The following is a 23,958-nucleotide window of genomic DNA, read 5'->3' on the forward strand; positions in this document are numbered from 1 at the left end:
CGATACAACCATTTATCTGAGGTAAGACGCACCCAGTGGCGGCAAAATGACGCGTTTCGCACGTCAATCATACGATATGTTATGAAATTAAAAGATCCGAGCGATGTGTTAACTGTGAGAGAAGGAGCTGAGCGCGTAATACATACCATTCAAGAAATTATGGAAGTGATCCATCAAAGAGAAAATATTCAGCCCCAGGATACAGTAGGTATCGAAATAACGGGGGGTGATTTAATTATGCCAGTTTCTTTGCCCATGCGCAAAGGACAATCGGCATCAAGCAGACAAACTATTATTATGGAAGAAATTCAAAGAATTCAACAATCTCGGAAAGAATGGTTATTAGCTGGAACTTTTGAGGTGGAAGTGACCTTAGTTCGAGGTTTACAAGGGCGTGGAAGGAAGGCTAGAGTGACCCTCTCCTTGGACGAATTAAGAGAAAAAATTGACAAAAGTATTGTAACCGGCATTTTATGTGATGAACATATTTCATTGGGGGATGACATGTTTCGAGAATTAGCCAGACACGTAGGAGGAGTTGATGTGTCAACCCTACGCGAAACTATTTGTTGGCATAACAACATGACCTGGCGTGAAGTAGCAGATCGATGGGCCTCCTCTCCTTACGCGCATCCTATTATGATTATCAAGTGCAGCGAGACCGCACACGAGCCCGATACTAAAGTCTGGTACACCAAAGACTGGAAAGACTGTTGGGTCTTTTACTGGGTAGAGTCATTAGATAGAATATTTACCGTCACCTTTCCTCACCGCTTATATTATAATAAAAACGGCGTGTTTTGTTATCGCTGTGGTCGTGGGTATACCGATCGTCGAAAGCTCCCTCATGAATGCCGCGAAGTGGGTCAAGTTCGCAAGTACCGCCCTGGTGTGAAACGAGCTTTTCACGCCATGGATCCTCAGGTAGCGCGAGCCAAGAAACCAAGATCCATTGTGCACGACGACCACTCGAACAATTGCATGGGACGAGCCATTTTAAGTGGTGTAAACCACGTGTTGCATGATGACGTAAGCAAACACATCTCAGGAGAAACCCTAAGATCCTGGTATTATGCATCCGGAGTGGAATGGAATGAACCATGCGGTTACGACGAATTGCAAAAATTCCAAAAGACCATGGATCAGAAACATCCCGGCATTCTTATCAAGGTTTACGATGAAATTGCGCGCCGGGTCATTTATGTTGCCAAAACCAACATACCTGTTCAGCATACCATCTACCTCAACCATCGTTGTGACCATTATGAATTAATCACTTCCATGCCGGGCTAGTTGGGGCGGGGATATTATTGCACACGATGCGACCAAGGCTACAACGACAAAGACCATCACAAATGCACACGATCCTGTCTCAAATGTAAAGGTTCGACCAACCACTACGATCAACGCAGTCATCAATCCTTGTGTTGCGAGCACTGTCATATTGAATTTTGGAATCAAAAGTGTTTTGATCAGCATACCAAAGTGTACCATTACTCTTCATGCAGCCATTCCACCTGTCAGCGCTACCAATGGTGCGACAAGTGTGAAATGACGGTCGACCTCTGGCAAAACAAAACCAAAACGTTGCTCAAGATGACAGACCATGTGTGTTATCAGTACCACTGTAAAACCTGCGATGAGCCTAATGCTTTGCGTGGCCAGCATTTTTGTTATGTTCAAACCATAGACAGAGAAAGTCCTGTCCAAGAGGCGGGTGATAACGACGACCAGAGTAGATTTCGCTATTGTTTTTTCGATTTTGAGACGCAGTGTCTCGAAGAGCATCATATTGTTAACAAAGCGGTCGCCATTAAAGTGTGTCATGCTTGCCAAAACGATCCTGCTGACCAGCCTTGTCAAGGGGGTTCGTGTGGCCGACGCCGCGTTCATGTGTTTGATACGATAGACGCCTTTTGTGAGTGGGCGTTTCAACCAGAGCATGAAGATTATGTATTCCTAGCCCATAATTTCAAATCGTACGATTCCTACCCCATCTTAGAATGGTTGATCAAACAAGGAAAAAGACCCATGTGTATTTTTCAAGGCGGCAAGGTGATCACCATGAGCTTAGATAAAGTTGTCTTTAAAGATTCCTTGTGTTTTATTCCTGTGGCCTTGCGCAAGTTTCCGAAAACCTTTGATTGCAAGGTCCCGGTAAAGGCTGGTTTCCTCATTTCTTTAACACTCCATCCAACGCCCACTACATTGGTCCTTACCCCGAGGCCCACTACTATGGGATGGAAGACATGGATCCTGAAGAAAAGTTAAGTCTTCTCCAGTGGTTGGACGAGAAAAAGGATCAAGTGTTTGATCTACAAGAAGAATTAATGCGTTATTGTCGACAGGATGTTCAAGTCATGATGGAAGGATGTTTGCACTTTCGACATTTAATCTGGAAGCTGTACACAGTCGATCCCTTTACAGACTGTGTCACGTTAGCAAGCATGTGTTTAAGGGTGTTTAAACAAAACTTTTTAACCCCCCACACCCTAGGAGTCGTTCCTACTATGGGTTATCGGTCACGGGATATCCAATCCTCTGAGGCCTTGGAATGGTTGCATGTGATTCAACAGCAATGTTCCACTCCGATTCAGACCGCTCTATCTTTTGAGGGAGAAAAAATTATCATGGGCACCAAAGTAGACGGTTATGATGAAAGAACCCGCACCATATACCAATATCACGGATGTTATTTTCATGGGTGTGAATTGTGTTTTAAAAATGGCACAACATTCAACAGTCAGGCTGGCAAGACCATGAAAGATTTGCACGAAGCTACAAGACGACGCACCCACAAACTACGAGAAAAAGGCTATCACGTGGTAGAAAAATGGGGTCATGAATGGAGTGAAGAACGTGTCCAACACGTGCTGCCGGAAAAACTCTCTTCGCTGAGACCTTTGCATCCCCGGGACGCTTTATTTGGAGGTAGAACCAATGCCATCCAGTTGTATGCGTCATGCGATGATTCTTCAACCCATCGCATTCGTTACATTGATGTCGTGTCTCTCTATCCGACAGTCATGTGGGAAGAGGAATATCCATTGCATCACCCAACCCTCTATTTTGGTCGCGACCCTATCCTCCAGTGTCATGATAAGGTAATCAATGGGGAGTGGTTTGGTCTGGTCAAGTGCGATGTAGATCCGCCCCGAGGGCTTTACTTTCCAGTCTTGCCTATGCATATTAATGGAAAAATGATGTTTACCTTATGCTATCAGTGTGCTGTGAACGAGTGTCAAGACGACTGCCTTCACGACCGCAAAGATCGTCGGTTGTGCAATGGGGTATGGACCACGTGTGAATTGCAAGAGGCGTGTCGTCAAGGATATGAGATTCATAAAATTCATGAAGTGTGGCATTACCCCCATCGAAGCAACACGCTATTTCGTGATTACATTCGAGAAAATCTGAAGTTGAAACTAGAAGCGTCGGGATGGCCAGAATATTGCATAACCGAAGACCAAAAGCAAAGGTTTGTGGAACAAGTAGAGCAAGAACAAGGAATTCAGTTGAATAATGACAAGATTAAGAAGAATGCCGGCTTGCGCACCTGTGCTAAACTTCTCCTGAACACCCTTTGGGGAAAATTTGCACAGTCCCCCTTTAAGGCTAAAACCCTTTACATCAGTGACCCTCAAGAGTACTTTAGGATTCTCCATGACGACACACTGAGTGTGGTCAAAGTGTTGCTGTTGAATGACAGCTTGGTTCAAGTTCGATACGAAACAATGCATGAAGCCACTGAAGATAATGTGAATGGTAATGTTGTACTGGCTTCATTCGTCACAGCCTGGGCACGATTGCGCTTGTATAAAGTTCTTTCACACTTACAACGCAGAGTGATTTACCACGATACGGATTCGTGTGTTTACAAATCCGCTCCGGGAGAAGACGAAATTGAAATAGGTGACGGGTTAGGTCGCTGGTCTGACGAATGCGGTGACCCAGAAACCAACTGGATCGAAGAGTTTGTCGCTTTGGGCCCTAAATCCTATGCCTACCGAACCAAGCAAGCAGAGCAGGTGGTGAAATGCAAAGGCATTAGTCTGAACCCTCAAACGAAACAACTGGTTCATTTTCAATCCATGATGGAATTGTTGGCGGGGATCAATGAAGAAGATAGGATTCGTGTCGAGTATCCACGCAAAATCCAAAGGGATGTAGTGAAACGCCAATTAAAAACCGTCCCGATGACAAAAGAGCTAAAGTTGGTGTACAATAAAAGACGACGACTCGAAAACGGTATTCATACCTTACCGTACGGTTATTAAAGCCTGACCTCATTTACTTGTATTATCACATCATGGCATTCAACTCAGTATCATAGACATGGACCAGGAGAAAAACGAAGACGTGACTCAGAAAACAGGAACAGCTATGGCTCTGACTTTAGATCAGTGGAAATCTATTCTGCAGTCTGAAATCCCTGCAAATCTCCCCTTCAATCACCACAAATCGCAATCATCGGGTGACTGTCAAAGGTATCCGTGGCGATGTGGCTTTAACATATGGTGATGATAAAGTTACAACGGGTGATGATCAACTTGCAAATGGTGATCAAAGTGGTGATTTTCAGGAAATAATAGGAAAAGACGAACAAGAAAATACCTTCGAAGAGAATGATGATGATGCGTGGGAATTGAGACAGTTACCCGACTTGTCCTCATTATCGCGTGAGCAATTAGTTCAATATTGGAAAAGTTTAAAGAAACGAAAGAAAAACTTAAAGTCACAATCAAGATTAAAAGGAATCAACAAGCAGTATAAAGCCCAACTCCATGTTATTGATGACGAGCTACAAAAACTGTTTCATTTACTCAAACTGAGACCCCTTTCCAATACTATTCTAAACACAATGAGTGATGCGGAATTACAAGCGCGCCACCAGGAATTGAGCAACGTGCGTAAAAACACAATTTATTCCATGACCGACCACGCTAGAGCCAGCCACGAAATCGACAAAATTCAGTCCATTCTTAAAAAAAGAGAACAAAACCAGAAACTCGTTAGCAACAGCCGGAGCAACGACTATCCCAATAAACTAGCCTATCCAATGCAAAAGGGGGGTCAAGAAAGGGAATCCCATGCCATCAGTCCATCGGAAAACAAACAAAGAGAAGAAAAAGAAGAAGAGCAAGGGAATGACATTTATCGAGGGAATAGAAGCATACTTGAAATTTTTACGACATGCCAAACGTATAAAGAGAAAGTGATTTTTGAGTACAACATTCAGTGAAATCAAGATTTAAACAATGACGGACGGGCGTAGTTTTGTACAAGCTCTAGCTGTTTGCCATCCGTCTCAAGCTACTCCTTTAATTCGAGAATGCAATGACGAACAATTAAGTGCTTTACAACAAATGACACGCAAAGTGATGAATGGAGAGATCAAGATGGAAACCAATCTCCCTCGCAATGCCAAGCGCTTGTTAACCAATGTAGCGTTTCGTCACCAGTCTCCTAAAGCACTACGTCGTGCTTTATCTCAGCGAGGGGGGTCGCGAGCTGTACTAGCAGGTCAAGTGTTTAAAGCCATGGCTAAAGCAGCCGTTCCTGCCCTTAAAAAAGTGGGGCAAAAGGTTTTACATCAGGGTATAAGTACAGGAGCTCAAATGGCCATAGACAAAGTCTCGAGTAGGAAACCATCACGTCCAAAACAACCAGCATATCAAGAGCCTTCTTTACTGTCTGAACCATTGTTAAAAGAAGACCAAGACCTTTTGGACGAACTCAATCAATTACTGAATGGCCAAGAAACGTAGATCAAGACGCAAAAAAACACAGTTGGGAGGAAAACGAGAGCTTCGGGGTGTTTTGGGTCCTGCTTATCCAGACTATGGCCCTGTAGAACAACCATTTCACACTCGTTTTGATCAATTACCAAACCAATCCGTAGGCAAACCGTTTCCTTACCGACGACCTTTCAAACTAAAACGCCGTCAGCGTGGAGGAGGTGGAACAAATGCTGTGGTGACTATAAAGGGGAGGCCTGTCTACTTGATGACTCGTGGGAAAAAAGTTGTAGGCACTACCTTGTAGTTAGGATGACGGATCGATCAAAAACAGCTTATGTGGTTCCTTGTGTATTGTGGGATCGTATGCTTCATGACTTGAAAACGCTGAAGTTGAAACAACGATCTGAAGAAGAAGAAGAAGCGCAACAACAACAACATGGAGGAGCTATTGCTGGACTGAATGCAGACGGAACTGTAAATTCTGATCGGTTGTTAAAAATGATGGCCGTCAACCAATCCATTCAACAAAACCCTTATGCTCCATTTATTGAACACACTGATACATTAACCAAGACAATACTTTCTGATCCTCTATTGTCCATACACGATAAGATACGACTCAGCAATTCTCTAATCATGGCTCAAAATCATCAAATGGCTACCGCAAGACATTCGAGGAGCGGTTCTAAATCGACACCAACCAACCAGCCAACCAACCATAACAACAACAGCACTACCACCACCAAACCGACTCGAAAGCGGTTCTATTCTGAAATGTCGGAAAAGAAGACCCCTGTTCACAAGAGAATCAAAGGCACTCCTCCTCCATCCTATCGCAGTCCAACACGGGAACAACTGGAAAATCTAAACAAGGCTAAACGATTGCGGATTCAAACCTTGATTCGTAAAAATAAAGATGTTCAAGCCTCCCCTTCTATCACACCCAAGAAAAAAGCAGACATGGAAGTTCTCGTCACTAAAAAAATTCTTAATTTGATGAATGAAGGATCGCCTTCCAAGATGCAGGCCAAACGAGCTCGCAAACCTCCCGTTTCTTTTACTCCTTCAGACTATAAATAAAAGGTCATTTACTTCCTCTTTACAGTCGTGATAGTATTAGCGCTGTTCATAGTTGAGTTTGATTAGCTGTAGTCGCTGATTTTGTGTGTTTTAAGAAAAAAAAAGGATGGCTCAATACGGAGGATCTACCGCTTCCTCAAGTAAGCGCAAGTACACAAAGTTGGAAGAAGAGGGGACTCTATCTGCTCCTCCCCCCAAGATTCAAAAAGGACATCTAAGCGAACTATTTGTTCCATTTCCTGTAGACACCTCTGTCGAAAAATCGCGTTGGGAATCGTACTATCAATCTCAATCCACGACCAATCCTTTGGAAATTACCGTGCCTCGTTCCCGTGGCTGGATCGACATGACCATGATCACCTTGGAATACGAAGTTGAATTTTTGACCAACGACGGCACAGCCATCTTAACCAGTGCCAATAAAGTCTTTCCTGTGAACAATACTGGTCATTCTCTCATCAAACAATTTGATTTGAAAATTAATAATGAATCTGTTGGAGAAACGTCAGAATCGTATCATTTGAAAGCCTATTTTGCTCGACTTCTCAACCATTCCGATGAAGAAAAAACGACTTGGTTAACTTCGGAAGGATGGGCTACCGACACCCCTGGTAAATTTGACGACACCGACCCTCATCTAGCCCCCATTCCAGACTTGGCCAACAATGAAGCCGGCACCATTACTACAGCGCTCAATGCCCCTCACAACCGCCCCAGGCCTAATGCAGGAGCTTCGGCTCGACATAAACTCTGCATTGCCGCAAATCGTAAAGTGCGGTTTGTCATTACCCCCATTATCGACATTTTTCAGTGCAGTAAATACTTGCCACCCGGATGTCAACTGGATTTTCGTATACGCTGGAATTCTCCTAATTTGGCTCTGATGACGGGAGATCCCGTGGTCACTGCTCCAAAATTTCGCATTGTACCCAATAGCCCTGTACTCAAAATTCGTCATGTGGAAGCTCAACCTGAGCTGCATTTGTATAATGAAACCTCCATGTTAAACCACAAAAAAATGGCTGTTTATCCTTGTATGACGTCACGCATTGCCACCCACACTATCGTCGATGGACGTCGAAAGACAAGTTTTAAAAACGTATGGCAAGGCTTTCGACCCAATTACATGTTTATAGGGTTTCAAGAAGGAGCAGCGTTTACAGGAGCCTACGATAAAAACGTATTTAATTTTAAAGACATGCATCAAGAAATGGTACGAGTCACGTTGGATGGTCAAGAAATTCCCATAGAACGCATCTTTTTAAACTCGTTTGACAAAGTGGAAGGATATGAAACTCTTTCCAGCTTCTCAGGAAACATGAAAGAATCCGCCTCTATAGGTATTTCTCGAAGCGACTATAAAGACGGAAACTACTTGTTGGCCTTTAACTTCAATCCTGATGGTCGCCAGAATCACGGGTATAATTATGGACGCAACCTGGGAATCGTAAACATTGATGTGGATTTTGACCAAGATACTACTGGAAGCACGACCCTTGTCGCCTACGGAGAATTTGAAAACGCTCTATGGATTGATGGAAATAAGAATGTTAGCATGAAATACAGCTACTAAGAAAAGTGACAGCTAGGAAGAAAAAAAAATGAACTCTCAAAACCAATTATCAACGCATCAGATTGATGTGGTGGCAAGCTATCCTAAGAATTTTCCTCAACCAGGCTTTACGTACGCAGGAACCAAGGCTTCGGATGAAACGTTAAAACTTTTAAAACAACACAAACCCAAAGCCCCTTGGGGGATGGTTTTTAATGTCGATCCTCTTGATCAACCTGGAAGTCATTGGCTAGCGCTCTATCAACATCAAGAAAGCGACGGAATCGACATCTTTGATTCTTATGGTAATGAGGGACAAGAACGATATCGAGATCATGAGTTTTTAGGAGCTATCCTGGAAAAAACCAACCCTTTACCCAAACATCGCCTTCAGGGTGATAAGACCTTTGTTTGTGGACATTATTGCTTAGCGTATTTGTATCATCGAACTCGTGGAATTGAGAGTCTAGATTTTTACCGCTCATTCCCAGGACCTTATCTTACCAATGACAAGACTGTATGCCGCTTTGTGTGTCAAGTCATGATTCCTCCCAAAGTCTTTAGACAGTTTAAAAAAGCGTATATAGGACCCTTGGGTCACCCTTGTCAGGGTTGTTGTTGTTATAATCAAGATAAACACAAATAATTTTCAATAAAATTAATTTATTTCACTTTAACATACAGGTTTCTTTGATTTAATCTACTATCATTTTAAAAGGTTCATTGTTTTCTATTTTCTTGGCCACCCATTCCTTGTAGGCTTGACGGATATTTTTATGACCACTTGAAAAGGTCTCCCCCGTTTCCAACACACTGTAAAAATACGAAGGAGGCATACTGAATCCTACCCAATAACTTTTTTGAATTGTCCCATTCTCAGTGACGTAGGTCCATTCGTTGGGGTTGTAAGAGTCGTCGGTAACAGGCCAGGAGGATTGTGAAAAGTCCATCATGCAGCAAGGATTCTTGTCTTTTTCCTTTCTTGATCTTTTCAGAAAAATCTAATAACTGCTAAGGGAGAAACAGTCTTGAAAACGGATGTCCTGTGACTGAAAGGTCTTCGGGAAAGAGATCTGTTCTTATTCTATAAGCATCCGGGGTTTGTTGCTGAAAATCCAATACGATTGGTTCATAAGGGTGACGTTTGACTTCAGTTAAAGCGCGTTTGACCCAGGACCATTGGCCAGGGAACGCTTGACGGGCCAACGTTTGAATTTGTAATTTATCCCTGGGGCTGGGAAACAAGACCAGAATGTGAGCGTTGACTGAAGCGGTCCGCATTCCCTTGGGAAATACGTTTTGCAATAATGCCACAAGCGTGACGTCGTAATGGTGAGTTCCTTTGGTAAAGCATTGTTCTATACTTGTATTGTTACACATTTCACTCATTAAATCATCCAACAGAATTAATCCAGGTCGGTGTTCAGGTTTGACAAAATAGTCGTACGGTTTTTCGGGTAACCCTTCGACAAACTGTACTTCAAATTCATCGCGTATTTGTTCAAATAAAGGTTGCCACGCCCCATAACAATAGACAATCTTTTTAGGAGGTCGGTCCATGAGCCAGTTACGGTGACGAAGCAATCTATAAATAAAGGTCGTTTTTCCGGCCAAAGCAGGTCCTACCACCATCACGTTTAACGGAGTTTTCCATCGCGGATTGTAAGACAAAACATCCTCCATCTTATTTCTTCTGATCAAGTGATTGAAAATGAGTCGTGCGTGGAGCCTTTTAAAGCAGTGTCTCTCGTCTTCTCCAACCCCACTTTGCATTGACCACAACGAAGGAGGAAGTCAAAAAACTCGCTGTTTTCTATTTTCGTGCTGCGGAGGACAAATCATTATCACTGACCATGGAGGGGGGAAGAAAACTAATCCCCAAGAAAAACAAACAGCAGCTTCAAAAACAAGACCAATGGTTCAAATCGTACCTTACCGCTGGCGCCAAGCAACCCGCCGCCTACGCCGGTCTGCAGCCTTGGCTCAAACACAACCACCCCGACAAGAGCCCAAGTGTAAAACCGAAACCCACCAACACTAAAATCCAAGAAAAGAAGGACAAAGAAAAGCAAATGAAGTCCTGGTTGGAAGCACAAACTACGTATGCAATGCACCGCCCCGCCCCTAAAAAATATGAGCGACGCCCATTTGTAGTGCATGGAATGGATGATCAGTGGCAAATTGATTTATCGGATATGCAGTGGCATAAAAAAGATAATGATGGTTACGCCTGGATTATGTTTGTCATTGACGTCTTATCGCGTTATCTCTGGGTTCAACCTATGAAGCGAAAAACAGCGGAAGAGAGCCAAAGAGCGTACGACCTTGTTTTGAAACAAGCCGTTGAAGATGGTCACCAGCCTCCTATCACGTTGCATGCCGATAAGGGAACCGAATTCCACAATGCTGTGTTCAAAGAGTACCTGAAAGAGCCCTCCAAACTAGTTCCTTTTGCCTACCCTACACGATTGATTCATAGCGAATCTAAAATCAAGTCTGGAATCGTAGAACGCGTCCAGCGTTCTATTAAAACCCGGCTTTGGAAAGTGTTTTATCAAACGGGTTCTTATCGATGGGTAGACGTAATTCAGGACGTTGTGGCGAGTTACAACGCCTCGTACCATCGAAGTATCAAGCGGTCTCCGGACTCGGTCCATTTGACCAACGAAGATGAAGTTCGACAGACCCTGTATGGCGACTATTATCAACGCCGAGAGGCGTTTCGCGAACAAGCCTATAAGTATCAAGTGGGAGATGTCGTACGAATCAGTAAAGAAGCTACTCTATTTCGCAAAGGGTACCTCCCACAATGGTCCGAAGAATGGTTTCGAATTCGTGAACGTGATCCTGGTCCGCCACCTTATTACCGGTTAGAAGACCTCAATGGCGCCGAAAATATTCAAGGCACGTTTTATACCCAGGAATTACAAAAGGTAGCTGATCAAGAACAAAACGAAGGAGTACGGCGAGTCGAAAAGATTTTACAGCGTCGAACAAAGGCCATGGTTGGTGCCAAATCTAAAAAAGGAGAAGACCAAGAAGAAGAAGTGTTGGTCAAATACAAGGGGTGGCCTGAACAATACAACGAGTGGATTAATGCCAAACGAGTCATCGACTTGTCCTGATCATGGATAGTATCACGGAGCCTTTTGTCATGTGGTTTGACAGTACTCCCACTGCCCTGACCCCCGACAACAGTGCCCATACGTTTAAAGTCTTTTTACCAAAACCATGGAGATTGACAGACGAATGGGGTGTTTACGTTCAGTCCATTTTAATGCCTGAAGTGGTAGAGCGTCACAAACCCTTGTTGGTCTACACCGATCTCATCGTGTACGAAGTGGTTGGACATGATAAATTTCCATTGATTGACATTGTTCTGCCCAATGACGGTCATGACGTTCTGCGCTATAGAGAACCCAATAACCCTCTAAAACGCTATATTGCCAAGTCTCATGTGGAAACCATTGAATTTAAAATTGCCAGTACTGAAGGAAGAAGCCCTACCTTTATTGACTCTTGTCAATCTACTTTGATTGCTCTGAAATTTTTTCCGTTGTCTTCCAACCACAAATCCATCATGGAATTTACGTTACTCAGCAATCAGTCCAAAGATTATTACGCAGACAATCATCCTTCCAAGTTTACGGCTCGACTTCCTTCTATGGTCCGTATGGAAAAAGAAGAATGGGAATTGGGTATGATTAACATTGCATTTCCAAGCCTAAAGCCCCGAGCAACTACTGTCGTCTTTAAAGACCTCTCGATTAAAGCGATCAGCACCGGAAACGGAATATGGGAGACCAACGGGATCTTGGACCCTAATGTAGAGTGGAATAATGTGCAAGACATTTGCACCGCTCTAAACAAACAAATGGCTACACAAGTTCATGGGACATACTATTCAACATTTCATGGTTGGTCCAGTTCTCAAAGAACGTTTCAAACCAACCGAATGACCAACCTCTATGTCTTTGATGACGTCAGCAGTTACATGCCTGAAGATATTGAACGTGTGTTATCTCGACAAGGAATCCTCTTGTCGTGGCAACCCCACAACCCAAAAAAGTTGAGACTTACTCGAGCCAACCACGATCTTTATTTCTATAAATCTGGATTTATAGAAAAGTTGGGGTTTACCCTGAAACAGCTTCTCAGTCTCACAGTCTCTCATCCCCTCATCTTGGATGCTGAGCTTGAACCTGACGTTCCCAATTTTTTCCGTCAACGTTTTCAGTGGAATTCTGTAACGTCAAAAGTGGAAGCGCATATTGGATTTTATGCCCACCAGACCAACGTCTCCCATATGACTCTTTACATCTCCAACGACTTAATTCAACTCTTCAAACTAGACTTTTTGCCAAAGAGTCCTTCTCATAAAGGGTTCGTGGGACATGTCTTTGAAGTAGACTCAAAAGATTCAAATAATGGAATGAACTATCCCCAGGGTTTTCACGATTGGTCTCATCATCATGTGGTACAACGTCGTATTCAAAGCCTCCAACCGATTCATTGCCTTATTCGACCCTCTGAAATCACACGAGTCTATGTCCATTGTAACTTGGTGGATCCCATCGTCGTGGGGAACATAAACAAACCTTTACTAGACATGGTTCCGCTTCAGATGAACCTTCAACCACCAGCCAGTGGGAAGGGCTCAACACGCTTAAAAGGGTTTGCTCATGAGCCGAAACACGTTAAATACAGTCCTTTGGGTGTTGGAGCTTTTCAAACCATTGAGATCACCTTGGAGGACGAACGAGGGGATCTGTTACCCCTAGAAGAAGAACTGGACGGAACCACCACCACCATTACTCTACGCTTACAAAAGAAAAAAGCTTAATTGCAAACGAAAAAAAAAAAACTAAGCCAAACTATGAACATTCCTGTGTATAATCCCCAGGAAGGTGGAGGCGATATACCTGTTTACAGTCCATCCCCTCAAGAAGGAGGCTCTATTCCTGTGTACATTCCTTTAAGGCCAAGGGGAGGAGTACAGCGTGGAGGGGGATTAGGGATAGGGCGTCGTTTTCAGACAGTAATGAATACCATTCATCCAGTCATGGACAAGGTGAAAGACGTGGCTGTACATAGCACCGCAAACATAGCTAAAGGAGTTATACAAGACGCGTTGGAAGGAAAAGACTTGAAGGAATCGTTGCGGGACCAAACTACCAGTGCTGCGGTAGAACTAAAACATCAAGCCGAAAAGGAAGCCGGAAAAATCCTAGGTGTCAAGCGAGGCATGGGCGGAAGTTTAAATCCCCAGAAAAAGAGACGGCGCAAGAAAAAAACAAATGTATCCATTCCTCTTCCTGTAATTCAAAATTTATTTGATTAAATCAATAAAAAAAATTATAACAATCAAAAATGAGTACAAGTGGTTTTAATTTATAACATTCAATTTGCTAACTTTTTTTCTCTCTTTTTTCTATCTAATTATCATCATGAATGGTCAACGTTTTCATTCCCGCACACATTTGATCATAAAATTCTTGCAACTGACGTTCAATGTCAAGAACCATAGCAGTTTCTTCTTCATTTTCTTTTTTCTTGTCCTCTTCATCCTTATCTTTGTTGGGTGTGGATAATGGCTGTTGTTGTTGTTGCTGCGGTGGTTCTATGGCTTCCCCTTTAATTACAGGTACAGGTGGTTGCACACACTCCAAAGGTAAGGCTGAAGGTGATGGGGCCGGTGCAGATGGAGGTGGAGGAGGAGGAGGTAAAGATTCAGTGAGTTTAGGACGCTTGGATTCTTTACTTGTCCTTTTTTTGGTAGCATTCTTGGGTTCTATCTTCTTTCTTTTTTTGTCCTGGCTTTTTACCTCTTTTCGTTTCTTCAGGTGGGGGGACTGGGACCAAGTCGGGGTATTTTTCGCCGTTCTTTCCAATTGTTCGTACAGTTTTGGTGGTTGCATCATACGCATCTTCTAAAGCTTCGACTTTCTGGCTCAAGGATTCGCTGGAAAACCATTTGTGCGGTAAAGCTACATGACCTTCTAGAGAGTGTAAAGCTTCTTGCATGGCTTCTGAATACTTGTTGTACAACTCCAGTAGCAGTTCATCTTGCAAAAGAGGTCTAAACTTTTGTTCTTGGATGTTACAGATGTGGCGCAAAATCTTGTAATCAAATACTCTCATGGTAAAAACAGCAAGATTAACGTTTTTCCTTTTCTTTCTAGGGTTGAGAGACTTCTTTTCACGGCAAAGAGCTAAAGGCAACTGGTATGAATTTGGTTTAAACTGGCCCTAACACTGGCTTTTTATCTTCAATGATTCCGTGCTATTTTTATCAATGATGAAATTCTTTTGTCCTTGAAGCCACGCCCCTTCAATGCCTCTTCCTCCTCCTTCTCCTTCGACGACGGCCACCAATCTGTTTGGTTACCATATTCTTCAAATAAGGTGTTGCTGCTCTTATTTGATTTCTCAACAATCCACTTACGGTTTTGTTTCTGAACTTGCTCATGGCTGTTAATGCTTTTTGTTCAATCGTCTTTCCAATTTTGTTAATCAGTGGTTGAACTAATGATTTTGACGCCTGGTTCTTTATGGCCATTAACACGTTATTCTCGCCAAGTTGTCTTCTGCCCATGATTCCGCTCTTTTTTGTTTTGTTGTTTGAAAACGTCTATATATCCTCTTATCTGTGTACTTTTCTGGTGGTGTTTCTTTCAAACGTCTTTTCCAACTCAATGAACAGTTTCTTTTTTATCGATTCTAACAGTTTAATTAAATAGAGTAAATACGTTACCCAGAACGTCTTGAAAAGCATCATTTTTCATAAAATTAATCTAATATGTTTTTTTTCCTTTCATCCTTCTTATTTATAGGATTCAGGCGTCCATCAGTACACCGTATCTCCACTTTCGATGGTGCTTGCTGCCGCTCCATTGTCAGAATCAGAATCGTCATGATCTTTGTCGTCGTGACGATACCTCCTCCATGACCGTTTACATCCGTCGTAGCGCTGACATTTCAAGCATGCTCTAGTATAGTCCTGAAGCAGCCTCGTATAGTTTTTCATCACCACCAACAATGTGTTTCCAACTTGCTTTTTTGCATTTCGATCGTTGGTACAACCGTACATCGAATATTCTTTGTTTAATAAGTCATAATTGTGGTCCACCATCAATCGTACGTATCGTTTATACATACCTTGCACAATCATGATCTCACTTTCGAGGCGTTTAGCTACAGATAGCTGATTTTGGTTTCCTGATTCCGATTTGCCTTTAGCCATAGTGAATTTGCACGAGAAAAAGAGTGCTTGCTAGTCTAGTCCTACCGCGTTTTTATAAGCACTTGCAGCTGTTACGTCACTTGATCTATTCTGAGCATTGATGTAAGCGGCTTTCATCAATGCCATCTTGCAAGACATGCACGGACAATATTCATTTTTGTCTCTATCCCAGGCCACGCCCTCTTCAAATTGTACTGTGTAGCAATTGGATGGTTCTGTTGTTTCCCAAAAGGCTTTTAACATCCTATCCATTTTTGAACGTGGCATGACGTTATCCGTGTCCTTTTCGAATACAAATGTTATGAACACCAGCAGCACGCTCATAAATGTATTGTCCCTCTTTTGGGTAGCAGACACTACGGTCCGTTTCAATTGAAAAGGTTCTAGAATTTATTGCTCTTTATCCTTCTAGGATACAAAAAAGGTATGCTATCGCTTCCTACTTTTATTTGTGTTCCGATCATCGTGGGAGCTGCATCCTACTACCTCTATCAATCTTATCACCGTCAAATGGAAATCATCAAACAGGTTTATCAAAGTCGAAGAAGAGCCAGGGCATTTCATTCTACGTTAAACAATCTCATCCAACATTATCACCTTCAGGACGATCTTGGTATACCTGACCCCTTGAACAAAAACGCTTTTGCGTTTTGTCTACGAAATATTGGCGGAGGACGTCGAACCATCTTACTCTCTTTTCCACCAGAACACAATCATAATGCTCGTCTTGTAGAAATTATGCTCTTTAAAAAAAATGAACCTCATTACGATCAAACTCTTGGATATGAAAATGTAAAGGTGGTAGAAATGGGGACTCTTTTTGTTCAAGAGCTTAAACAGTTAAAGCAAGCACCCGAGTGGGATCTATAAATAAAATTTGCAACTTGCTTGTTTAATGATAGAGGCAAAACCAAAGCGATAACATGATGAGAAGAAAGAGACGAAGAACAAGGCGTCGAAAACAGAAAGGAGGCATTTTGCCATCCTCTCTCATGCCATCCATTGTTCCTCGGCAACTGAGACGACGAAGACGTGGTCAAAGAGGAGGATTCTTACCCCTGTTTCTCATTCCTGCTGCTATTGCTGCTGCCAAAGCTGCCGCTGGAGGTGCTATAGCCGCCGGTGCTGGATATGGTGTTAAAAAAGCTCTTGAAAATGTATAACTTATGACCATCTTTAAACCGTAATTCCTTCTTGTAATCATTTTCCAAAATAAACGTTTTTTTCCAAAATTTTTTTTTTGTTTTTACTTGCGCGAGCATGTAGTGACGTCACCTCATCTTTTGGTTCGCGCGCGCACTTTTTTTTTCGTTCATTCAGGATTGGGCTAGAGCTAGCGCGCCTTTGCACCCCCTCCCCTCCCCTCCTTTCCCCTTTGCTCTCGTTTCCATGGTTATTGCATTTCTTGAATCTATGAATATAATGAGTCGTCTATCCATAGTCCCCACATACTACTAATATTTGAAAAATTTACATTTAAGGAACTGAAATAAAAATATAGATATATAGATAAGTTATAGTGCTTGGGAAAGAGGTTATTCCGGGCGGAAGACCCTTGGAAATAAATTCGGAAAAATTAATTTCCAACCTCGCTGGGAATCGAAGACATGACCTTCGGAATTGTACTACCGATGCTCTACCAGCTGAGCTATAGGTCAGATTGAAAGCAGGCCGGGGTGAAATAGATGTTTGTTCGCGGTAACTATGATGCAAAGATGTGAATATGTGGACCGCGTAGCACTTATGAAATACAAGATATAGAAATATAGATAAGTTATGGTGCTTGGGAACGAAATAAAAATAGATCTTATTCCGAAGGGAATTTATTTACTTTTTATTATTGATAGTACCCAATGAATTTATTAAAAGAAATTATGGTACCCCAGCGTATCACAGCCATTAAAATCACCACAAATCCCTTGGTTGTATTCACGTTTATTGGAATGATTATCATTTGTTACACAATGCAATCAAGTTAGATCTAAATTTAAATTACCTTTCTTGATCAGTCCAATAACATTTTAACTTCACAATTTATAGTCATGTACCGAAAAAAACATTAGAAAATTCGTAGCAAAACGCATGTACTTTTATCGAGAAAACTATGATTATAGCAAAACAAATGAAATATTAACACAAATAAATTACAGGTGGAATAAATAAGACCTAATCTTTCATTATTTTTTAACTTAAAATTTTGGTCAATTTATTTAATTTATAGGAGACATACAACTACAACCACACCAAATTATTTTACTTGTGATTGATAAATAACAAATGATACAGAGCATTAGTAAAGAAAGAAAGTGAAGGTAATGTGATTTATAGCCACCTTTCGAGATGGTGAACACGTGTGACCCCCCCCCCCCCCCCCCACCACACTCTCTCTCAACACGTTTGTAAATCTGATACAACATAGAAGCAATTGCTGTAGATGTTTTTATGCAACGTTTGATTTTGATTAAATGCATTTTAAAGATTTAGTTAGACTTTGATGAGAAAATCTATAAATATAGTTTATGGTAATGAACAGAATTTTGTATCAGATAAAATCATAAAGAAATCAAAACAATTGAGTCAGATAATGCGGCCTTTTTCTACAATGCCTTGTGTGATAGATTCTTTAGACTGGACTGTTAAGGAACCATTCATTTTTTTTACAGGCATGGTGTTTTTTTGTGGGGGGGGGGGGGGGGAGGGGGGGCTGGTGGGATTTAGGATAAGAGGCATGTACCATTTAACGGGAGCCACCTCCAAAATAATAAATAATTAGCTAAATAGAAAAATATATATAAACTATCCTGTCTTAATGGAGAGACCCTGTAAGAACATTCAGGATGGCAAGGGGTCATACATTTTTTCTACTTCCAATTCACAAAATCCCACCAGCCTCCATATGCCCTTAAATTTCTTATAACCCTTTGCACAATATTTTCAAAATTGATTCTTTAGATAGTGGATAGTTGATTGTAAAAATATTTTGTCATTTGAATGTCAGGTATTTGTTGATGACTATGACGTAACATAATGGATTGTTTAATATAAAACACTGCACTCGTTCTGGAATACAGTATTTTAAAAGCATCCCCCTTTTACTCGTAACCCACATAAAGGTTCTTATAAATTTGTTTTCAAAAATTGTCCAGCGTTCAATATTAAAAGTTGCCACAAAATAACTCAATTCCCTTACGTTATGTCATAGTCATTAACATATTGAAAATATAAACCTTTGTATCTAAAAGATCCGACATTCAAATGACGAATTATTTTCACAATCAACTATTTACTATTTAAAGAATCAATTCTGATAATATTGTGTAAAGGCTTATAAGCACTTTCAAAAATGATCATTACTCAGGTGTTATTATTTTACCATTCAAACATACAACTGTCCATAGACCTCTGATTTAAATTGTACGTTCCCCATTCATACATGTATCTGGGAAGGAAATATGCTATATTCTTATTTTCCTATTTTCATTTGTACTGTATATGGATTACAACTCCATTCCAATAAAACACTCCATAAGAAAAACTTACCACTGATATAATTATGTGCTGATCAAGACACTTCTCAATCACATGCAAAATAGCAAATTTGTCATTTTTTTATCAAGACAAAATAGAGTTTAGATGGACGTCAAAAAGTGTCTCCATGACATTGTTGGAAAGCACAAAGTTTTCAAGTGCATCTGCCAATGGATCGTCATGGAAAAGCATTGAATGACCCCCACCAAAACCTACTTTATCATGACGGTTCATTGTAAATTGAGTTTTGAAATTTTTGTATTAAATTTTGCTATTCAAGTTATTTCATCCCACATTTTTGTCTTGATCAGCATGCAATAATATAACAATGAAAACAGTGCAGCAATTAAGATTATGTTTTCTGACCTCAGACAAATGATTCATGTTGTACCGTTGATGTATCCCCATTCAATGAAGGGGTTCCAGGAGTATCTGTCACAACTGTGGGAGATACTACCCTCTTCCGCACATCACTATCATCTGTGCAGCACTTCTGTGCATCACAGTTATCCGTCTCACCACAAGCAAGGACACATTCTTTCTTGGAGAGATCCTCTTCAACAAATTCTGGCTGAATTGTTGTTGAGTGGATTCCTTCATTGTGGAAGAATCTCTTGATTTCATTGGCTATTTTCATGTAGTCATCAGGCGTTTGGCAAGTGATATGTGCTGATGCTGAAATTAATAAATGAACATAAGATTCATCTGTGCCCTGATTTTGATCATTTTAGGGCACAATAGTCTCTTCTTTATTGGTTCTCAAAAAACCTTTTTTTCCTCTCAATGTCAGCTGTATTCTCAATAGCCTCAATCTTCGTTCTTGATTCTAAGAAAACTCATTAACCCCTCTCAAAAAACCCTATACGCCTATACGAGGGCTATCAAAAATTCAGACCAAGGTCTAACAGAGCCACTCCACAATCTACACTCCCACATGCAATGCTGTACTAAATGTTTTGAAAAATGCTGTCAAAGTGGAGTGTTTTGAAAATGATCTGGTTTTAGTCCTGTGTAAATGGAAAAACCTTGGTATTTTGAAAACAATTGACTTGACTTTGAACTCTACTTTGAAAACAAGTGGTCTTGAAATGAGACTACTACTGTCATACCATATTCTAAATGACCTGCAACCTATACCATATTATTATTGATCCCAGTTTGTTTTTTTTTTGACAAATGAGTGTTAACTTGAAACAGCTGTGACTGTGTTAATGGGACCTAAAGTAACAATACATACCAATAATCTTGTCTCCTGCAAGCTGCCAGACATGGAATTCATGAACACTCAAGATACCATGTACACATTCCAGTAATCTTTCTTGCACCTCCTGGATCTTGATATGAGTTGGTACAGTTTGTAGAAGAATTAATGATGATTCCTTCAAAAGTGGTATAGAGGTACGCAAGATAAGGCAAGTCATTAATATGCTCATCACTGGATCCACATACAGCGTCCATTCACCACTGGCATACTTTATGATGAGAGCACTGACGATGACAATGACTGAGCCAAATGCATCACCAAGAACATGAAGGTACACGGCTCTCATGTTAAGTTGAGCACCTGACTTGACTTGGCTTCCAGGAGTATTACGTGTTTCTATTGTAATCATTTCATTTCTGACAGCTTCAGGAAACTCCTGATTTCCATGTGGTAGAAAAGCTGAAATAAAGATGCATGTAAAAAATGTTGTAATCGCATATGGTAAAATTCAATGTTTTTATGATGACCCTTTCCTCTGAAGTGAAGCCCTTGCCCTTGCCCCTTTCTGCAATTTCGTACAAGGTTTTTCATGGATATATGGTATCCACTCTATGAAAAGTAAACATATTTACAATTTTAAAAGATGGTTGTTTGCTGGTTTGATCGTGTTAATTAAACCATGTTTCGTCAACAATATTAATTACAATTCCTTAAAGTGCCTATAACCTTTATAGGATTATGATCAATTTTGATTTTCTGTGTGTTGGAGGTGAATGAACCAAAAACCAAAAATTTTTTTTCGATTGACTAAATATTCTCGGAGATATAACGCCTTAAAGTACGCAGTTTTGCCACGCCCCATCAATTTGGATGGGATCGCGAGGTCTGGTACCTAGTGGGGTCAAATGACGTCACAACAAGAACGATTCGGCTTCCAATAAGTAAAACAAAGTAGAGCTTGGCTGTTCCTACCAGTGTTTTTTCCTGTTTTGGTCGCTTTATTTGTCTCTTTGTATCTTTGAAATTAACCAGTTGTCAAAGAAAGGCCGTGAGATGGAATCCATTGATAATGCTGATGAATCTTTTGATTCAACCGACGAGAATGAGAGTATTTACGACCTCGAAAACGAAGAAATAGACGAAGCCGTTTTTGGATATCCCGAACAGGAATATTCTGATGAAGAAGTTTATGACACTTGGGTTTTATCCTGTCAAATAGTTCCATGCTAGTTTCTTTCATTGTTTATAGCTGGCTCCAGTTTTATAGTTATTTAAAAATAGGACTTACTGAATCAACACTCACCCTCAAGTGTTATGTAAATTTGGGTTATAAAGTTTGACTTTATTATCATTCTATTTTGTAGATATTACGAAAGATGCATGCAATAATAAAACTAGTCAATATATTTTGCTCAATAATACCTGTTACTGACACACTTTAGGTACAACAAATAAAGTATGTTATGTTTAAATAGTAAATACTTTTCCCTACAACTAGCCACCAAAGGTTGTATTAGATTATTATTCAATTATTGTTGTTGTTCGACTACTTTTTGCACCGGCAACTCAACTTATTTCGATGAAGACACGGAGGCAATGGCATCTTTTAAAATATTTGGAAAATAGATAATTTAAACAGTTTTAAAACCAAAATCAGAGAATTAGAACTATCGAACAAGTAAATAGTCCTTGAGATTTGACCAGCGACACTTTTCGGCGATTACGATACGAAAAGTTTGGTTTGCTCTTCATGGTTGGTGACATAAATCCTTGGGATCGCAACAGTCCCGGCCTCATCTCAACTATAACTGAGAACGATTTTACGAGACAAAATCAAAATCTCTGATTATAATCCTCTGGTTAGAAGTGTGTAGAAAATATGACGGAGGTAGCCGAGGGGTTGAAATGTGCTTGCTTTCTCTTCACAAAATCAATCCATCTTTGCTTCTGGGTGATTGTCGTTAAGAAATGGGATATTATGCAAGTATATACCTTTCGTAAAATCTGGGGTGTTTGAGCACCCAGCAACAACACATCTAGTCGGCATTCTCTCATATTCTGACCGAAGAACTAGTAAGAATCTTTGCTTATCAAAACATTCGTTTGTTGTGACGTCACACTCAGCGAGACTCTGCTCGGTCCCAGTTTCCCTTTATCCCGTCCAAATTGATGGGGCGTGGCAAAACTGCGTACTTTAAGGCGTTATATCTCCGAGAATATTTAGTCAATCGAAAATTTTTTTTTTGTTTATTTATCTCCAACACACATAAAATCAAAATTGATCATAATCCTATAAAGGTTATAGGCACTTTAAAACAAATGACTAGTTTACATTAAATTACATTAGTACATTAAAATAATTCACATACCTGAACTCACAGACTCTGTATCACTGTGGATTCTATCACGAGCAGTGATCAAACCATTTCCACCTCTACCAACCCGAACAAGGCCATTAGTGTTGGGATCTTGTGGTTCCACACCATGGCTGTGACTATGTCTTCGCTCCCCTCCATGACTGTGACCATGTCCCGCACCCCCATGACTATGACCATGTCCATGTTGATGAAACATTGCCAGGCCGATAACATTCACAAACAACCCAGCCCCTCCGACTATTAAGACTAACGTTGGGTTATGGATAGACTCCACTTCTATGAGACGTTTTAACGACTCAACGAGAATAGAAAAGCAGAGCGCAATCAAAAAGACAGCATTGACCAGCGCGCCCAGGACTTCGGCTCGTTGCCAGCCGAAAGTATTTCGTTCCGTCCGTTTACTTCGTTTAGAATATCGCAAAGCAACGAATCCAATAATAAGGGACATTACATCTGAAAGCATATGGAAGGAATCTGCCACTAAAGCCATTGAATTTGTGATGTAGCCGACGATGATTTCTACCAGGAAGAAAGATGATGTCAAACCCAACATCCAAATCACTGTCCCCGATTTCCCACAAAGACTTTTTCGTAAAGCCGATTCTCCTGCCATGTTCTTTCTCTTTATAAAGTGTTAAAGCTTTGCAATGTAGTTAATAAGTAGCGATATATCGCGTGTAGCCTTATTTTGTAGATCGTCAATTAAGCTAAGAAATTGTCGTCAAAAAAGATCCGCCACTTTACTTGGCGATTAGCTAAGCTCAGCATCGATTCATTTTATACGAAAGGCCTCTTGCTTCTTGCTTTATGTTGAGGAAAGTACCTACTGCTGTGTCTTATAGTCAGAATAATTTACCTAAAAATTAAGAACAAAAGAATACATGTCGTTTTAGAAATAAATAAATGAAATTTTTGTCGACTCTCAGTCATGAGGGCATCAGGCGATTGTCACGTTGCTTTGATAATCCTTTCAACACATACTCACCTATTGACCTAGAACTAAAGTATTACAAATGTTTGCAACTAGAAACGAGAGAAAAGAGCTCGAGTGATGAAATATGCAGCCTATTTTCTTCAAATTTTGACCCGAAGTTATAAAAAAAAAACGAAAACGACTGAAAATGAATATTCTTGTCTGTGGCAGTGCCATTTTGAACCAAATTTGGTCATAATTACCAAATATAGATAAGCCACAGGAAACCCACTTTCACTTTCTAGTAGGTATTCATTTC

General features: G+C 40.8%; 3 protein-coding genes across 3 annotated transcripts; 2 read left to right on the plus strand and 1 right to left on the minus strand.

Moving 5' to 3' along the window:
* The first annotated feature begins 1,596 nt into the window (after positions 1–1,596).
* LOC148908697 (uncharacterized) lies at positions 1,597–5,242 on the plus strand. The gene is made up of 3 exons (XM_089035946.1): positions 1,597–2,035; positions 2,152–4,213; positions 4,423–5,242. Exons 1-3 carry the CDS (start codon positions 1,597–1,599, stop codon positions 5,240–5,242), a joined length of 3,321 nt encoding a protein of 1,106 aa, XP_088892072.1.
* Positions 5,243–6,927: 1,685 nt separating this feature from the next.
* On the plus strand, positions 6,928–8,394 carry LOC116287680 (uncharacterized protein F54H12.2-like). The gene has a single exon (XM_089035947.1). The coding sequence runs from the start codon at positions 6,928–6,930 to the stop codon at positions 8,392–8,394; it is 1,467 nt and encodes a 488-aa protein (XP_088892073.1).
* A 9,927-nt stretch (positions 8,395–18,321) lies between these two features.
* On the minus strand, positions 18,322–23,896 carry LOC116296166 (proton-coupled zinc antiporter SLC30A1). Its single transcript, XM_031704137.2, has 4 exons — positions 23,712–23,896; positions 22,718–23,582; positions 20,382–20,807; positions 18,322–19,819 (listed from the first exon to the last, which is right to left on the minus strand). The coding sequence occupies exons 2-4, from the start codon at positions 23,337–23,339 to the stop codon at positions 19,512–19,514; spliced, it is 1,356 nt and encodes a 451-aa protein (XP_031559997.2). The 5' UTR covers positions 23,340–23,582; positions 23,712–23,896; the 3' UTR covers positions 18,322–19,511.
* Between the last annotated feature and the right edge of the window lie 62 nt (positions 23,897–23,958).

The sequence above is a fragment of the Actinia tenebrosa genome, unplaced genomic scaffold (genome assembly GCF_029948245.1).
Source record: "Actinia tenebrosa isolate PJP-AT-01 unplaced genomic scaffold, QUT_ActTen_1.0 PGA_scaffold3__52_contigs__length_22856419, whole genome shotgun sequence".
Classification (NCBI taxonomy): Eukaryota; Metazoa; Cnidaria; class Anthozoa; order Actiniaria; family Actiniidae; genus Actinia; species Actinia tenebrosa.

Bases quoted from the DNA above. Each gene is read 5' to 3' on its own strand.
- LOC148908697 (XM_089035946.1), top strand. From the start codon at position 1,597: ATGACAGACCATGTGTGTTATCAGTACCACTGTAAAACCTGCGATGAG. The intron at 2,036-2,151 runs GTATTTTTCAAG...TTTGATTGCAAG, and splicing joins ACAAGGAAAAAGACCCATGT to GTCCCGGTAAAGGCTGGTTT. The intron at 4,214-4,422 runs GTTGGTGTACAA...TCTATTCTGCAG, and splicing joins CCGATGACAAAAGAGCTAAA to TCTGAAATCCCTGCAAATCT.
- LOC116287680 (XM_089035947.1), top strand. From the start codon at position 6,928: ATGGCTCAATACGGAGGATCTACCGCTTCCTCAAGTAAGCGCAAGTAC.
- LOC116296166 (XM_031704137.2), bottom strand. From the start codon at position 23,339: ATGGCAGGAGAATCGGCTTTACGAAAAAGTCTTTGTGGGAAATCGGGG. The intron at 20,808-22,717 runs GTATGTGAATTA...TCTTTATTTCAG, and splicing joins TACAGAGTCTGTGAGTTCAG to CTTTTCTACCACATGGAAAT. The intron at 19,820-20,381 runs GTATGTATTGTT...TATTAATTTCAG, and splicing joins TGCAGGAGACAAGATTATTG to CATCAGCACATATCACTTGC.